Source organism: Antennarius striatus, chromosome 2, assembly GCF_040054535.1.
Source record: "Antennarius striatus isolate MH-2024 chromosome 2, ASM4005453v1, whole genome shotgun sequence".
Classification (NCBI taxonomy): domain Eukaryota; kingdom Metazoa; phylum Chordata; class Actinopteri; order Lophiiformes; family Antennariidae; genus Antennarius; species Antennarius striatus.
This window is the reverse complement of record NC_090777.1, coordinates 8,534,130-8,550,139: the sequence shown is the minus strand read 5'-3', so window position 1 is coordinate 8,550,139 and position 16,010 is coordinate 8,534,130. Positions and strand designations below refer to the sequence as shown.

Here is a 16,010-nt window from a genome sequence, read left to right as displayed (position 1 = left end):
TTTTATTCTTACATAAAAGAGGATGAGTTTTGTCAGCTTATTATGTGCACTAAAATACTTGGAAAGCTTTATCAATGTCTTTATCTGTATCTACTGAATCTGTTCTGAAATAAACAAAACAGAAAAACAATAAATATTAAACAAATAAAGTAATAGATTCTGTCTGTGCCTCAGCCGGATGTGACGACTGTTCACAGAGAACACACCCCCAGTAACATGGTGTCATGGACGGGACCTGGTTTTGTTCGTGTCAAAGATGGTGCAGGGCTGGTGTTCACTATAGATAATATCCCCTATGCCATGGAGTATGATATTATCATCCGATATGAGCCTGAGGTGTGTGACCACATTCGACGAGACAAATCGGAAGCTTGTTTTCCACCTAAAACTATACTAAACTGCGTGCGTGCTGTGTGTGCGTGTGAAGTCCACAGAAGACTGGGAGGCTGTAGTTAGTATAACATCAGTGCTGCTGCCGTCCAGTCTGCGGTGTGGAAACCTCCTGCCAACAGAGCAGCTCTACACGATGACCCTGCCGCATCGCAACAGGTATGAACACTGACACATGCAGGAGTGTGTGGGGACATTGTTGTCAGTGTATTTGTTCCATTCACTTAGTGTAAGTGTTCCAGGTGTTGATCAGCTGAGAAAGACTTGCATCATCACATCACATGGAGCTGCCCTGGCTTGTCTGCTCTGCGTGTTTTAGACCTGAATTTGTATTTATATGTCAGTGGACTCTGCTGTATATTTAAATTACTAAAATATAATAATAAAATTTAGTATTATTGCTGATAAGAAGGCAAACATGAGAGAACCTGTGCTGGGATCAGTTCCAGTTATATAAAAAGAAGGCAGCAGCTTAGCTGAACTGGAGATTGGCTCTGGAAAAGTCTGAAGAGCAGTTATAGATGATCCCTAAAGTACACGCTGACACATAAGATAAAATCTTCTACATGACTACTAAATTTGTCTTTGCTTTATCCATGTAATAGCTTGTCATCAACATAACAGAACATTTTCATAGTGGAGCTTCTTTAATTGGTTTGCGTTTGTGTTGGCAAATCATGGATTGCGCTGGGCGGGTGTTGCGAAGCTGTAGATAAATGTAAGCAAGCCAACTACAAATAGAAAGCTAACTAATTGTGAGACTGGGAAAGGAGCTAATGTTACAGGAAAAGGCACCTGACAAAAGAGCTAGTGGAAAATTTTAGAGATGCGATAGTTTTGTTAGCTGACTACATGTACAGAACTGTATGTAGGTACTTAAAGACCATTTTTGTCAGATGCCCGAAGAGCATTTTAGATACTACATTGATTGTCCCATTCCAAACAGAAACTGTAGCTGGACAGACTGTTCGTGCTAGCTAGCTAGTTCCACTCAGAAATCGTGGCCGTTTTCTGTGTCGTTCCTGCTGTTTGGACTCAGCTCAAAAACATGAAAATTGTTGGAACAGTTATGACACTCTAAAATTATGGTAAGTGGGAAGTCCATGTATAGTTATTTCTTCTCCTAACATAGCAGATGCCTTACGCCATATTGTTAACGTGATTCTTTCTGACAGATGCACCGTGATTGGTTGGGTGCTTGATTAACAGGTAGTGGACGGAGTTGGTGACGGTGTGAGCTCATTTAAATTTATAGGTGGGGATAAAAGTTATAGCACAGAAAAAAGTAGTGTAAGGAAAGTAGTTTTACAGCTATGAACTTGTTGCTCACAGCTGAAGCCTGGAAATGAGACAATAGGGAAACAATCAGCCTACATGCAGATTTACTGTTGTACTGTTGAACAAAGAATTAACAGTCAAAGTTAACGGATGAGTTTCAGAGATGTTTGTGTATGGATTATGGACATGATCGGTTCCCCACTTCTCCGAGTGGGGAATGAAGTCCTTCCAAAAGTGAAGGAGTTTAAGTATCTTGGGGTCCTGTTCAAGAGTGAGGGAACAATGGAACGTGAGATTAGATGGAGAATTGGGGCAGCAGGAGCAGTATTGCAGTCGCTTTACCGCACTGTCCCTCACAAAGAGGGAGCAAAGCTGAGAGGCAAAGCTCTCTAGCATTAAATCTTCGTTCCTACTCTCACCTATGGTCATGACCAAAAGAACAAGATCGCGGATACAAGTGGCTGAAATGGGCTTTCTCAGGCGGATAGCTGGTGTCTCCCTTGGGGTGAGAAACATGGCTGTTCGTGAGGGGATCAGAGTAGAGCCGCTGCTCCTTCGCGTGGAAAGGAGTCAGCTGAGGTGGTTTGGGTATCTGGTGCGGATGCTTCCGGGGCGCCTCCCTAGGGAGGGGTTTCTGGCACGTCCAGCTCAGAGGAGAACTCGGGGCAGACCCAGGAGGGATTATATCTCAACACTGACCTGGGAACGCATTGGGATCCCCCAGTCAGAGTTGGTGGATGTGGCCGGGGAAAGGGAAGTTTGGGGCTCCCTGTTGAAGCTGCTGCTGGAGATGGATGGACTGCTGTTTCCTGTCCAAATTTGCTACTAGTATATTGACATCATCCACCATCTCTGATAACTCAAACACAAAGCATGAAGCACATTTAAATAAATTTCAAAATATTTATTTAATATATTGATAATATAATAGTAATAATGTGTTGATAACATAATTGAACATGGAATCACTCGTTCAACTGAAGTGTCCTGTAAAAGCAACAACTGCCATGCTTAATGCTTTATAAGTGTGTCTAACGGCTCCGTGTGTGTGGGACGGACGAACGCAAAGACAAAGGCTGCTTCAGCGTTACGGTCCGGTACAGTAGACAACGGCTTCATGAGTTCAGTCCTGGTAAATAAAGCATCGGGGTTCTCACACGACAACGTGAGGCCTGTCACAATCAAAGAATATAAACCGCTATGTTTGACAAAACCAGAACGGCTCCGTAAGTGAGAGACATGGACAAGACCAGAGCTACCTCGACTAGCAACCCTAACTACCAGGTAGACGCCGCAAGGTGACACCATGAGGTTTTCAAATGAGCTTATTCAAATGTATAGGTGAGGATTTAATTCCTGAAAAGAAATTGGCAAGACACTCTAGTAATCCGTTACTCAACTGCATGCATATATACTGTATATTAGTGTGTACAGGCCCTGAACGCGCACACACAAGGGGCCTGTTGGCACGGGAGGTAGAGTGGCAGGCAGGTCCTCCTTAGTGCGCGCTAATGAGTAAATTGTGAAGGGGGACGGTGCCTTGCTCAAGGGTGCCTCAGCAGTTCTCGGGAGGTGAGCTGACACCTCCCACTGTCAGCTCACACTCCGAGGTGGCTGCGCGGGAGCAGGAATCGAACCTCCAATCTTGTGATCATTGTGATCCGCTCTACCACTGAGCCACAGCCGCCCCCATTAATTCAATTGATTAAATTGTCAAAGACAATAGATTAAAAGCATGTATGCATTTGAATATCTGGTAACATTTTATTTTAAGGTACACCTATTCACCATTTATTAGTTGCTTATTAACATGCAAATTAGTAACATATTGGCACTTAATTATTCATTATTAAGTACTTATTAAAGCCTTGTTCTGCATGGCCTTATAAACCAAAATTCAGTTTATGATAGTCAACAGTTGGGATTCAACAGACAGAAATTATTTTCTGGGCCTAACTGTGTCAAACTCTGCACTCTTGACTATCTTTTTGCAAAGCAAAATTTCTGTTCTGATGTTTAAATTCATTCATGGAGGATTGCCTTGTATCTGTTAGAATTTGTTCTATCTGTGTTTTTGCAGATACATCCAGATGCCCAGGCCATTCTGTTTTGAGCCCAACAATCGTTACGTGGTCACAATCAGATTCCAGCGCCAAGGCGTCGCGCATAGGCATCTTACTGCCTTCATTCTTATTGACTCGGTGAGCTCATATTCCACAATCATTAAAAAATACTCAATTACTATCATCTGAGTAAGTAGTTGCCATGGTATCAATGTAATTGTAGAAATAGCTTAATTAACAATTCCCAGAGAATAAAATGTGATGTTACCTATTCTTTATAACACTTAGGTTTCTCCCTAGTGGTGGGAAATAGAAACGCAGTGTTCAATGTCAATAGGATTAGTGATAAAACAAGTTATTTCGATCATTTTGAATCATTTCTGCAGGCATTAAATATGAGAAATGCCACATTTGATCACCAACATCACATGCGTTTCAAGTTGAAGCCCTGACAATTGTCCTTTGGACATTTGTATTTGTGCATGTGTGAAAATAGGAGCAAAAGAATGTAATGCAGTGCGGCACAGTGATGAAGTGGTAGTGATGTTGCCTCACAGCAAAAAGGTCCCAGGTTTGATTCTTTCTTGTGTGGAGTAGGTTCTTTCGGGGTCATCCGGCATCCTCCCACCTCAAATAACATACAGCTTAAGTGAATTTGTCATATCAAATTATCCATTGGTGCGAGTGTGAGCATGCATGGTTGTTTGTCTTTCATGTGGCCCTCCAATAAGTTGGCGTCTCATTTAGAGGGTATCCCGCATGTCACCCGTAGCCAACTGAGATAGGCTGTAGCATAACCCGTGACCCATACTTCGGATAAGCAATTGCCATAATGATTGCAAAGAAAGTAAAGATTGTAATTCACTTCATTTATATAATAAATGTTAATACATTTTGTATTTATATTATTTATATATTTTTTCTTTTTATGTTAAGGATTCCATTTGATGAAGTAAGCAAGGTCTTTTTCTTGGCTAATTTGGTTAAGTGTCGCCCATATCCCTTTGGTTCTCACCAAGTCTTTAATTTTTCTCTTTTTAACTTCTGTTTCCTGACTCTGGTAGCTGGTTCTGATCCCACAATATACTGAGCTGCCTGGTTTGCAAAGTAGCGAGCCTGAAGCAGAGCAGAGGAGAGAGGAAATGATTCGCTACATGTGTCTGGATTCCTTCATGATGACACCCATGCCCGTCCTGGCCGAATTGTGCACCAAAATCATTTGCAGTATTTCATCCATCATTCATGATGGAGCTCTGTGTACGTTGTTAGCTTAAAGGATGCAGACTCAAAGTAGTCATGTATTTTTAATATACATTAATTTCTAATAATGTCTCTATTGTGTGTCATGACCAGCCTGTCAGTGCAACCCTCAGGGTTCTCTCAGTGGTGAATGTAATAAGGTGGGAGGTCAGTGTCAGTGTAAATCCAACGTGATTGGTCGACATTGTGACCAGTGTGCCCCAGGGACCTATGGGTTTGGAGTGAATGGCTGTACAGGTAAGTCTTGTCTAGGATCAGCAGAGTTTTTAAAGTAATAAGAAAATAATAAATCCCGCTGCTAACTGGGACAGAGTCTGTGTTCAAGGTGGTAACGTGTGAATCAAACTAATCATCTATTCCTTTTAAGAGCCAGAACATGAAATGAACATTGTTAATGGTGTGAATATTCTGCCCCCAGCAGCAGAAACCTGTTTCATTTGCGTGTTTTTTTTATTTTGTATATATATATATATATATATATATATATATATATATATATATATATATACAAAATAAAAAAAATATATATATTTTATACACACACACACTAATCTGATCCCCGAAGGGAAATTAAGAGCACACTCTAGTTAGTGGATGTTGTTACAGTTTGTCGATGGTGAATTCTTCAGATTCTTTACATTTGTATGTTGAGAAACATTCTTAAACGTTTGGACTTTGTGTATGTCCACACAGGGGTGAACCTCTTCCCATTTTTGCCTGTGATGACTTGAATACTCAATTATTCATACTCAGTCACTTGTACGGATCACTTCTTACCAATGAATCTTTTTACCTGTGAAATTGTTCAGTCAGGTTTTTTCAACTTTCTCAGCCTTTTGAAGCTCCTGTCCAGTTTTTCTTTTCAGATGTGCATCATAAAATTCAGAATTAACATCTGTTTACAAATATCAGTGAATTTAGTGAGGGACAATGTCGACCAAATGGAATTAAAAAATAATATAGAAAAGTGTGGGATCATTTGTCCCACTCATGAGCAAATTACAGGTAGGTTATTTTTGTCATAACTTTAGTCACTGATTCTTAAGTATAAAATTTTATGAAATTGTGTTGCATGAAATTTTAAGACTTGCTTTGGCTTACGATAAAAACACAGAGCAACCACCAGTCTCAGGAAAGGTTTTCAGTTAATAATATCTGACCTGTCAAGAGGATTGATGCTATAAACACTGGTTTCAGGAGTCGATCCATCGTTTTTATAATGGTTTCACTTCCTAGAGAATATAAACTTTATATTTTCAGGAACCATTGCCTGTAGAGCTGTACTTCGTTATGGGTTCTAATTTGAAAAAAAGATACTCAGCAAACGAAACACAGAATGGATTCTCTCTTATAGCCTGCAACTGCCATTTCGAGGGTTCATTGAGCCACCAGTGCGACCCAGTTACTGGCCAGTGCCAGTGCCGGCAAGGAGCCAGTGGGCGTCAGTGCTCGGACTGCCAGCCAGGCCAATGGGGCTTCCCCAGCTGTAACCCATGTCAGTGTAATGGCCACGCCGACCTCTGTGACTCACGCACTGGGGAGTGTATGAACTGCAGGGACTACACAACTGGACACCTCTGTGAGCGGTGAGCATCAGTCTGTCTCAATCTTCATTCCTGCTGATCTCACCTCATGCCTGGTGCTGATGTACACATTGTCTGTCCAAGCTGTGTGGATGGCTTCTTTGGAAACCCAGTGCTTGGTTCAGGGGAACACTGTCGGCCCTGCTCCTGCCCTGGTATCCCTGGCTCAGATCACTTCAATGGCCACTCCTGTCAAGCTGACCACATCTCCAACCAGATCATCTGTAACTGCAAAGAAGGCTACACAGGTAAGCAATCATATCCACACTTCTAAGTCAGCTGGCTTTTTCTGTCTAGGGAATCAATGTCATTCTACAGCAGTGTAATTGTGGAATTCATTTCCTGCAAAAAAGCATTGTGTCGCTATGCTATGCAATTTTGCAAAACTATCGATTAAACAGTATTTTACATAATCCATGTAATATTCTGTTGAGAATGTTACATAATCCCTGTAATATGCACACATTTTACAAACAAAAAAAACCCAAAGAAGTAGCTGACATTTGGCAGAATCTCTTCTCATTAATATCCTGCGGAGTTTACCCCTCAGAACAGCAGATGGTACAATTTACTGGAGGCTGAACCTCAGAAAAGTAAAGATTGATAAAACAATGTTTTGTTCAAGCCTGATGATAAACTTTCATATAGAATTACAATTGGTTTTAAATTAACGGATGTATCAGTAGCTCTTTGCAGCACATTCCTTTATAATAATATAATAAAGCCTTTATAGTAAAATCCTAATCTCACCATTCAGTCTAGCAGGAAATGAGCTCCACACCACTCCTTCATTGATGCTTCACATCAATAGTGTAATTTTGATCATTGTGTAATTTTTTTCCCCCCGTTTCAACTCTAAGGGCCCCGTTGTGAGCAGTGTGCCCCGGGTTACTATGGCAACCCAGAGCAACTGGGTGGGCACTGTCTGCCGTGCCAATGCAATGGCAACATCGATACCAAGGATCCTGAGTCGTGCAATCCCCGGACAGGCCAATGTCTCAAGTGTCTTTACCATACTGATGGCATATCCTGTGCCCACTGTCAAAATGGTTACTATGGCAACGCTTTGGCCCATGACTGCAGACGTGAGTGATGATGGCCAATGTATGAATTTCCTTTTCCTGTGAGCATTGACGGAGTCAAGATGAAGCTGTTTTGTTCATAGATTCCTGTTTTTCCAGACTGCATTAGATCTGAAGGTTAATTTTGGTTTTAAAGGTTTGATTTACAAAAACCATGTTTTTCTTTACATAACTGAGAGACCAGGCGAGAACAACAATAACGCCATCAAGCAATAACCGTGGAAAAATTAACATGCAACATTTTGATGAAAAATATTAAAATACAGCTTCAAAAATGAAGGTCCTGTTAACATCCTATTTAATTTTTTTCCACAAAAGAAAACTCCTTGTACGCTTTAATTTTTTAATAAGTGACAGCAATACTATGTTAAGTTGGATAGTGTTTGCAACAGTTAAGTTTGGTTGCTGTGGTGTCTGATTTGGGATCCTGGTCACAGTCAAGCGTCATCTGTGTGACAAAACTGATGTAGTGAAGCTGTTCATATTCCGCTTCAGGATGCACAGCTTCACTACATCAAGGATTTTTTGTAAGTAGTCGCGTGATACCGTACGCACATGCTATTGACTGACAGCATTCGTGTGTGAGACTCAGTTCCTCCTGCAACTTTTCTTTAAAACAAAAGTGTTTTAAACCTTCAATAATAACTCGTGTTGTGCTGATGTGTGTGTGTTTCCCTGAGTTGACCTAGGTGTGTGTTGTGCATGTGTTATCGAGACTGAAAAGGGGTCGTGAGAGTATGAGCAGGAGATTGTTGTCAGTTCCTGTTTGTTCCAGTTCTTATTAAGGCTGGACGGCAAATAAAGACCGTTCAAGGAATATCGCGTGCGTCATCTATTCCCACCATAAGAAACACCGAGGGTGTTCTTTGGGGGTGTTCAAGTCTGTGGGAAAAGGTTATACAGATATAAGGTGGTATAATATCAGTATGGGAAGGGTTCATAAACGTTTAAATTATCGTAAATAATAAGATAAATAGTTCATCGCTCTATCGCAGAATTCATTATTCGCATGTGGTTCTTGAAGTATTAACAGCGAGCAACGAGGGAGTACTGTAAATACATAAAGCCGGATGAGTTCTGGGTGTGTTCCATGAGCCTAGAAGCTTTCTACATTTTTTATCATTCTATCTGTTAATGTTCAGACAAATCTATGTCAAAAACATTTACTGTTTGCTCATTCAACTTGCTTAAAGCCTGATTATTTGTTTTAATCAAACACATAATGCGTTCTCCATGTCTACAGGTTTGTCAGTGAATCAGTGAATCATGTAGAGACAAGCCCCACCACCTGCTGTGTGTGATTTCAGGATGTACCTGTGTGACGGCTGGTACCCTTCAGTCCGCTTGCACAGATGGACTATGTGACTGCAACAGTGAAACGGGAATCTGCCACTGCAGAGAGAATGTCACCGGACGTAGCTGTGACCAGTGTGCTGCCAATCACTGGAACTATGGTCAGGAGGAAGGCTGTGAGCCCTGCAGTTGTGACCGCCAGCACTCCATGGGAACTCACTGCAACATGGTGAGGAAGAAGGACAGCCTGAGGACACATAACAACAAAGTACAGTAGCCATAAGATCACCATTACTTTAAATTCATATTCATCTTGTTCTGTCACTGCAGTTCACCGGCCAGTGCCACTGTCGTCCAGGGTTTGGAGGGAAACGATGCACTGAGTGTGAGCAGTTCCACTGGGGAGACCCACGGGTGCAGTGTCAGGGTGGGTCCTCTTGTATCTACACTTCATTACAGTAAATGGCTGTAACTAATTTTTTCATCTATAGTAACATAACAGACATACCACAACCACAATAAACATTCCAACAATTTATCAAGTTGGTTCACAAATTTTCATCTGTTAGTCTGTATCTTTTTATATTTTTTATCCTCTTCACCCATGTTCTCCCTATTCTGTTTTTCTGCTCTGTCCTTCCTTCCATCCAGAGTGTAACTGCCACCTGCTGGGCTCAGAAATGGCTCAGTGCGACCAAGCAACAGGGGCGTGTCAATGCAGGGAGGGTGTTGCAGGTAAACGATGTGACAAATGCCTTCGCGGCTTCACTGGTGACTTCCCAAGCTGCGTCCAGTGTCACCCCTGCTTCCAGCTTTGGGATGACACGGTTTGCCAGATCAAGAGGGACCTGGAACACATCCAGTACGACGTGAAAAACATCCTGCAGAGCGGGGTAATGCCAGAAATTGGTGACTTGCGCATAAGAGATTTGGAGAAGAAACTCAAGCAGGTTCAGGATCTGATAGGTACAGTGTACCACAACAGTATACACCACCTAATTGGACAGAGCATCGATGACCTCAGGTAATGATGTCACATAATGTTTAGGTGTTAGGTTCATCTCTCACCAACTAGCATTGTGTTGTATGAAATATGCCCCCTGTATATCCAGGGCTGAGATCGCCCTGGCTGACGGGCGTCTGATGGGTGTCACCCGAGAGATGAACAAAACTACAGAAGAAGACAAAGCACTGAATCAGGTATTACGTGTCCTAGAAGGTAAGCTGAGGGACATCATCTCCGCTGTGGCTCAGAAGCAGCAATTACTGGAGGACTACCTCACCTCAGGATTTACAGGTATCAAATCAGTCATGTTTTAAATCATAATGAGATGGAGAGTCAAAAACTTGAGTGACTGAAAACCTCCTGAAACCTGTTCCTGTTTTATGACAGACCAGTTTGAGAAGGTGAAAAAGTACTACCAGGAGTCAGTGGAGTTTGAGGAGAAATGCAACTTCACTGTTTTCGGTCCTCTCGGTCCTGTGGAACAGTCCAAAGAAACCCGCACTCTAACCAGGGACCTGTTGGATGCCAGCAAAGACAAGTTCCTCAGAACTATGGCTGCTCAGAACAAGTCCTTAAATGAGCTGTGGCATAGGACCCACGACCTGGACAAGAAGGTCCATCACCTCAGCCGCAAGGTAAATGGCTCTTATTCATTGCATGTGTGCCCTAAGGGCTGCACCTTTTCTATTAGTTCCATAACTAAATTTCCCATTTAGTCTTTCACTGAATGTTGAAAAGAGATACTCTAATTCTTCCAACTACACTGTTTGGCTTTCTCACCCTTCAGAATCCAAAAAATTTTTAAAGCTAGTTTAATATTAAATTCTAGTCAAATCTTCAGTGTGTATTTGTTATGCCATTAACTGCTTGACGTATGGCTAGAGGATCTCAGAAATAAAAAATGTGGGCAACATTCACAGAACAGTCTCATCACAGCTCTGATAACAAAAAGGGATCCTGTAATAATTCCTGTATGGAAATTACTTTTTCCACTCTAATCACAGCTCTATATACCATACAGGTCTGTACACACACACAGACAGAAGGGACCGGTAAGCATGCAGAGAATGGGAGGTGGGCAGCATTCACATGGGGTGCCCCAAAAGAGCAACTTGCTCAAGAAAACATCAGCAGGGCTCAGATAGTGTTACCTCCCACTGCCACTTCACAATCCAAACTTTTTGATCCACATGGCTTTTGAACCAGAAACCGTCCGGTACCCAGCCCAAGAGCTAGGGAGTGAGCTACTGCCACCCCACTGATAAATGCTGAGGCAGGATAAAAACATTATTTGTATTTCTATTTTCATGAATCCTTGCAAATATTTCCTTAACAAGACTGTCTTGGTAGTTTCCAGCCAGTGCTTACAGCTATTTCTGATTTGCTATTATTCCATCAATTCAATCGTGTGCAGATATGTGGCAGTCACAGCAACACCAGCGTCAATGGCAGTTGTGGATGTGGTGGTGCCAGCTGCAATGACAACCTGGAAAATAGTGCATGTGGAGGAGAAGGATGCAGCGGCACTGTGAGCACCTCTGTGGCAGTGCTGAATGATGCCAGGAACATCAGCGAAAGTCTAAATGTGGCCAGTGACGAAGTGCAAAGCATGGTCAGAAAGGTAATGACTCAACTGAGTGTAGTGTAGTGTAGCAGGATGGGACCTTAAAGCCTATCTGCTAGCTTCTGATTTACTGTGTGCAGCTCCAGGATATAGCCTCACAGACACGGGATGTAAAGAACCAGGCAATGATCATAATGGACAAAGCCCAGATGAAGAAGACCTACCTTGAAAACAATAACAAGAAGCTGAAAGATTTCATTAAGAGAATCAGAGACTTCCTCACTGGTAAGTGAATGATTGGATTTACTCGAATTCTTGTTTGATTACACTAACACTCCTGTGTCCAAGTTTAAAGAAAACGCAGCATCATTTCTTTTGTGGCAGAATGACTTAATTGTATTTAATTTATTGTTTTATTTGTGTTTTTTTACACACAGAGGAGGGAGCAGATCCAGAGAGCATTGAGAAGGTGGCTCTGCAGGTCTTGTCAATTACCTTGCCTGTTAACAAGACCACACTGGACAAAATGATTGTACAGATAAAGGACGGCCTGTCCAACCTCACCAATGTTGACGATGTCATCAGCCGTACCTCTCAGCAGATCAGCAAAGCCAAGGAGCTGTTGGACAAAGCACAAAAAGCCAGGTATGTAACACTAGAAGCCACATTTCCCACAGTACTACAACTAACATCACGCCACAAACACTCAAACACCAGCAGCCATTTAAATAATCAAAATATCTCCCAGATGTAGAGATGTGCAGATTTTCTTGACGAGTAAATACAAACCCGACTGCTAATGATTTAAACTATGAGACATATGGTATGTCATTGTCCTCATAAGACTTCAGCAAGGACCTAGTTAGAATACTTTTAACATGACTAATTTAGGCGAGATCAAAATCCACTGATATTTTATTTGTTATTGTATTTGTTTATTTTTTGGACATTATTACAACAGTCTTCACCATTTGCATCGCATTTGCAACAAAAGCATCCGAAAAAAAGGGATGACGGGTAGAAGCTATCTGGCTTGTGTAGTCCCCATCCCCAGAATTCAATTTAAACACTTCTCTCATCACATTGTCCCAAACCAGCAAAAAAGTCTAACTTTTCTTTTAAAAAGTGGTTTGATTGTTGAGTCTACTGCCCCCAAGTGGCTTCAAATATCTGTTGCAGTTACAGTATTTTGAATTTGTACAACTAATTTCTTGCATTCTAATATTTAAAAAGATTCCATCATTCATTTGTGATATTTGTGTCATTCAATATTATATTTAGGGATCATGGCGACTGGCTTATCTGTGAGTGGTGTATATCTTATTTCTGGCAATGTCATGCAGGAGTCGAGCAGAGGGAGTGAAGAACGCTTCCAACAATGCCAAGCAGGCAATGGACTTGACAGCCACGACCATAGAAGATGCAAGATCAGCCTTGGACGAGGCCCACTCCAATCTGAACCATGCAAAGAGTGCTACAGCTGAGGTACAGAAGCTTCAAAGATTGTGTGTGTTTGTAAAAACTCCTGAGATGGTAAACTACCATCAAAGCAGTGCATTGTCAATCGTTCACACTTCACAAATTCATGTAAAATTTTGCCTCTAGGTTACATATGTTAAAGTCATGGCCCGGGGGGCCAAATCGAGCCCATAAATGAATTATCTATGGCACCCTGGATGATATTTAATTAATATTAGAACTGGCCCGAAGGCCACAACAGCCCGCCAATGTTTTGCTCGTACCAACACTACATTCCCCACAATGCAACTGTAGCCAAAGTCACTGCAGCAGGCGTACCTCGGCTTCATTATTCATCAGCAGTCAGAACACAGGTTAACTTTGAGCTACCCCCCCTCCTCAAAGCACATTACTTACTAGGCGGCAAAGGGGATGGAAATGAGATGATGACCTTGACCTTGAGAAAACTAGGTCAAGGTCAAATTTCTACTTTTGTACATTTTTTTGCACATATCTCAGGAACCGGATAAGATAGAAAGACGAAACAATAGGCGTTATATTCTGGGAGGCAAGGGGATGAAAATTAGATCACAACCTTGACCTTGAAAAAGTAGGTCAAGATCAAATTTTCACTTTCATGCCTTTTAGATACACATCTCGGAAACCTGATGAGATATATGTAATCACAAAACAAAAAACAACATTTTCAGGAAGCCAGAGGCACGAAAATGTGATGTCGTTGGGATGTTGCAGTCTCTGACTGCCTTGTTTCACTTGAAATTACTGACTGAGCAAAAAGAAAATATTGCTTTATTTATCTAATCATGAAAATATGCCTAATCAATCAAAATATATATCTAATCAAAAAATATATACTGGTTTTGGTTCAATAGGATATGTGCAATCATTTCAATATTCATTATTGAACCAGTCCGGCCCTTGGCTTGTAGCAAATTTGTTTTTTTGGCCCTCTGTGTGACTTTGAGATCCCTGCTCTAGGTGGACAAGAAGCTGAAGCAGCTTGAAAACAAACAGATGGATGTCACTCTGCGTTTGAACAACCTCTCCATGGAGGTCGAGGCTCTAAGGAGCAAAATGGAGCAGAACAGACTGATGGCACAGGAGGCCAAAGCAGTAGCTAACAATGGCACACACCTAGTGTCAACACTGGAGCAGGTGAGCATGCATGGTCAGATTGTGTTTGTTTTGCTTTAAAAATGTCACTTTTGAAAGTGTATGACAGAAAGAAAGTGAAAATGAAGTGAAAATTAAATAAAGGCTGTCATCTCTCAGAGTCTTAACGATACAGAGAAACATTACACCGAGCTGCAGAAGAAGGTGGATTCTCTTGGTGGGGAATCAGGAGGGATAGGCAGCATCAACAAGAAGGCTGAGGACATGAAAAAGGAGGCGGAGGACCTCCTCAACAAAGCCAGCAAGGGGATAGAACAACTCAGAAGTAAGCACAACAAGCTGCTCTTAGTGTGAGAAATATAAGAAAATATAGGAACTTCATCAGGTTCTATTGTTTTTTGGTGGATTTGACATTTTTAAATGAAGATGACTGCCTATCACAGTCATATCTGCAAAGCTCAAGCAGTAACACATATACCAAGTTACAATTAAAATGTACGACTTTACAACATACTCAGATTTGCGGGTGTGGCTTGTTTTTCTCTCCTGTACTCACTATTCTTCATCAAGCTGTAGATGTGTTGTTGGTGAGTTGGAGTTAATTTCCTATACACAAACTATTTGCACAAAACTGCTGTCTTAACTGAACTGTGTGTGGTTGCAGAGCTGGAGAAAAAGTTCAAGAGTAACGAACAACGGATGCAGAAGCAGCGCGTGGAACTGGATGAGCTGAAGGAAAATGCCACTGTGGTGCGAGATGAAATTCGAGATCAAGTGCAGAAGTACAGTAACTGTGTGTGAGGATGTTCCAGCTCATGTTTAGGTTTCCTTCCTATTGCATTCAGACCTTCATCAGTGTAGTTTCACACGATACCTTTCAAGTGCTACTATAGAATACATGTCTCTATCCATGTATTGTAACTCTTAATGACTCCCACATGACCACTGTCTGAACTATTACACCAGTGTGCAGAGATTCACTCAGTTTTGTTTATTCTTTATAAACAAAACTCAATCAGAATATTTTTCAGAATCAGAACTTTTATATCTGGCCGAATTTTTCTCAACCGTAATTTGACACATTATTTTATTTACAATATTACACTCCTATTAAATATTTGAAAGTTTGATTTTTACAAATACTTTCTGTGCTTATTATTATATGACGAAAGAAAGTCTTGATTAGACACATCAATGCATATGTGAGTACTCATATTGAAGAAAATAATTTTGAGGGGTGATGTATCAAATAAATTGGGTGCAGTTTATGTAAATTACTTGTGTCTTGTGTCCTGTTTGATATGTTGTATTACTCATTCACCTTTGCCTAGCACGTGGTCTGACCTATCATTGAAGAATAAGTAGGCATTTAATGAAGTAATTAAGAATATTGAGAAGTACTCCTCATTTTGTGAGTCCAAGGTAATGACATTGTGCTCAAACACATGTAGAGCCTATAGAACTTGAAAAGTGTATCGCATTATAAAAGAAGCTTGAGATAACCTAGCACATTATTTTAGGTAGTTACTCCTACTCAGACTGTGTCTGCATTTACCTACAGACTATATTTCATTCACATTTCATGCATCATCATTCCTTTGGTGACTGATCGTGGGATAGTGGGCCACTGGTGGGCCACTAGTGATATTTAGATTACTTTTTTCCCCCCAATACCATCAAAACTCAGAAAGGTAATCAACCACAGATCAGAATAATGATTTATTCACACAAACTCCAGCAAGCAAAATCAAGTCCAGATGCAGACAGGGTTCATTGACAGACAGACAGACAGGTGAGGCAGGTAATGTGAATCCAAAAAACAAAACAGACGGTCAAAAACCGGTAAACAAATCAATAAGCTTTTGACTGTCTCATAGTAGTAGTGATGGGCTTTGGACC

General features: G+C 41.2%; 1 protein-coding gene across 3 annotated transcripts in view; it reads left to right on the top strand.

Moving 5' to 3' along the window:
* lamb2l (laminin, beta 2-like) overlaps positions 1-15,388 on the top strand; it is an 84,039-nt gene extending 68,651 nt beyond the window's left edge. For all 3 annotated transcript variants that reach the window (XM_068328307.1, XM_068328299.1, XM_068328291.1), the window contains 20 exons: positions 175-336; positions 428-549; positions 3,749-3,869; positions 4,796-4,988; positions 5,085-5,228; positions 6,346-6,577; positions 6,659-6,822; positions 7,435-7,659; positions 8,964-9,178; positions 9,280-9,376; positions 9,601-9,973; positions 10,062-10,246; positions 10,343-10,590; positions 11,370-11,576; positions 11,660-11,804; positions 11,957-12,164; positions 12,863-13,004; positions 13,977-14,153; positions 14,271-14,436; positions 14,776-15,388. In XM_068328307.1, the coding sequence (XP_068184408.1) occupies positions 175-336; positions 428-549; positions 3,749-3,869; positions 4,796-4,988; positions 5,085-5,228; positions 6,346-6,577; positions 6,659-6,822; positions 7,435-7,659; positions 8,964-9,178; positions 9,280-9,376; positions 9,601-9,973; positions 10,062-10,246; positions 10,343-10,590; positions 11,370-11,576; positions 11,660-11,804; positions 11,957-12,164; positions 12,863-13,004; positions 13,977-14,153; positions 14,271-14,436; positions 14,776-14,912 (3,663 nt within the window). In that variant the 3' untranslated portion in view covers positions 14,913-15,388. The remainder of the gene's footprint in view (positions 1-174; positions 337-427; positions 550-3,748; positions 3,870-4,795; positions 4,989-5,084; positions 5,229-6,345; positions 6,578-6,658; positions 6,823-7,434; positions 7,660-8,963; positions 9,179-9,279; positions 9,377-9,600; positions 9,974-10,061; positions 10,247-10,342; positions 10,591-11,369; positions 11,577-11,659; positions 11,805-11,956; positions 12,165-12,862; positions 13,005-13,976; positions 14,154-14,270; positions 14,437-14,775) is intronic.
* Positions 15,389-16,010: the final 622 nt, after the last annotated feature.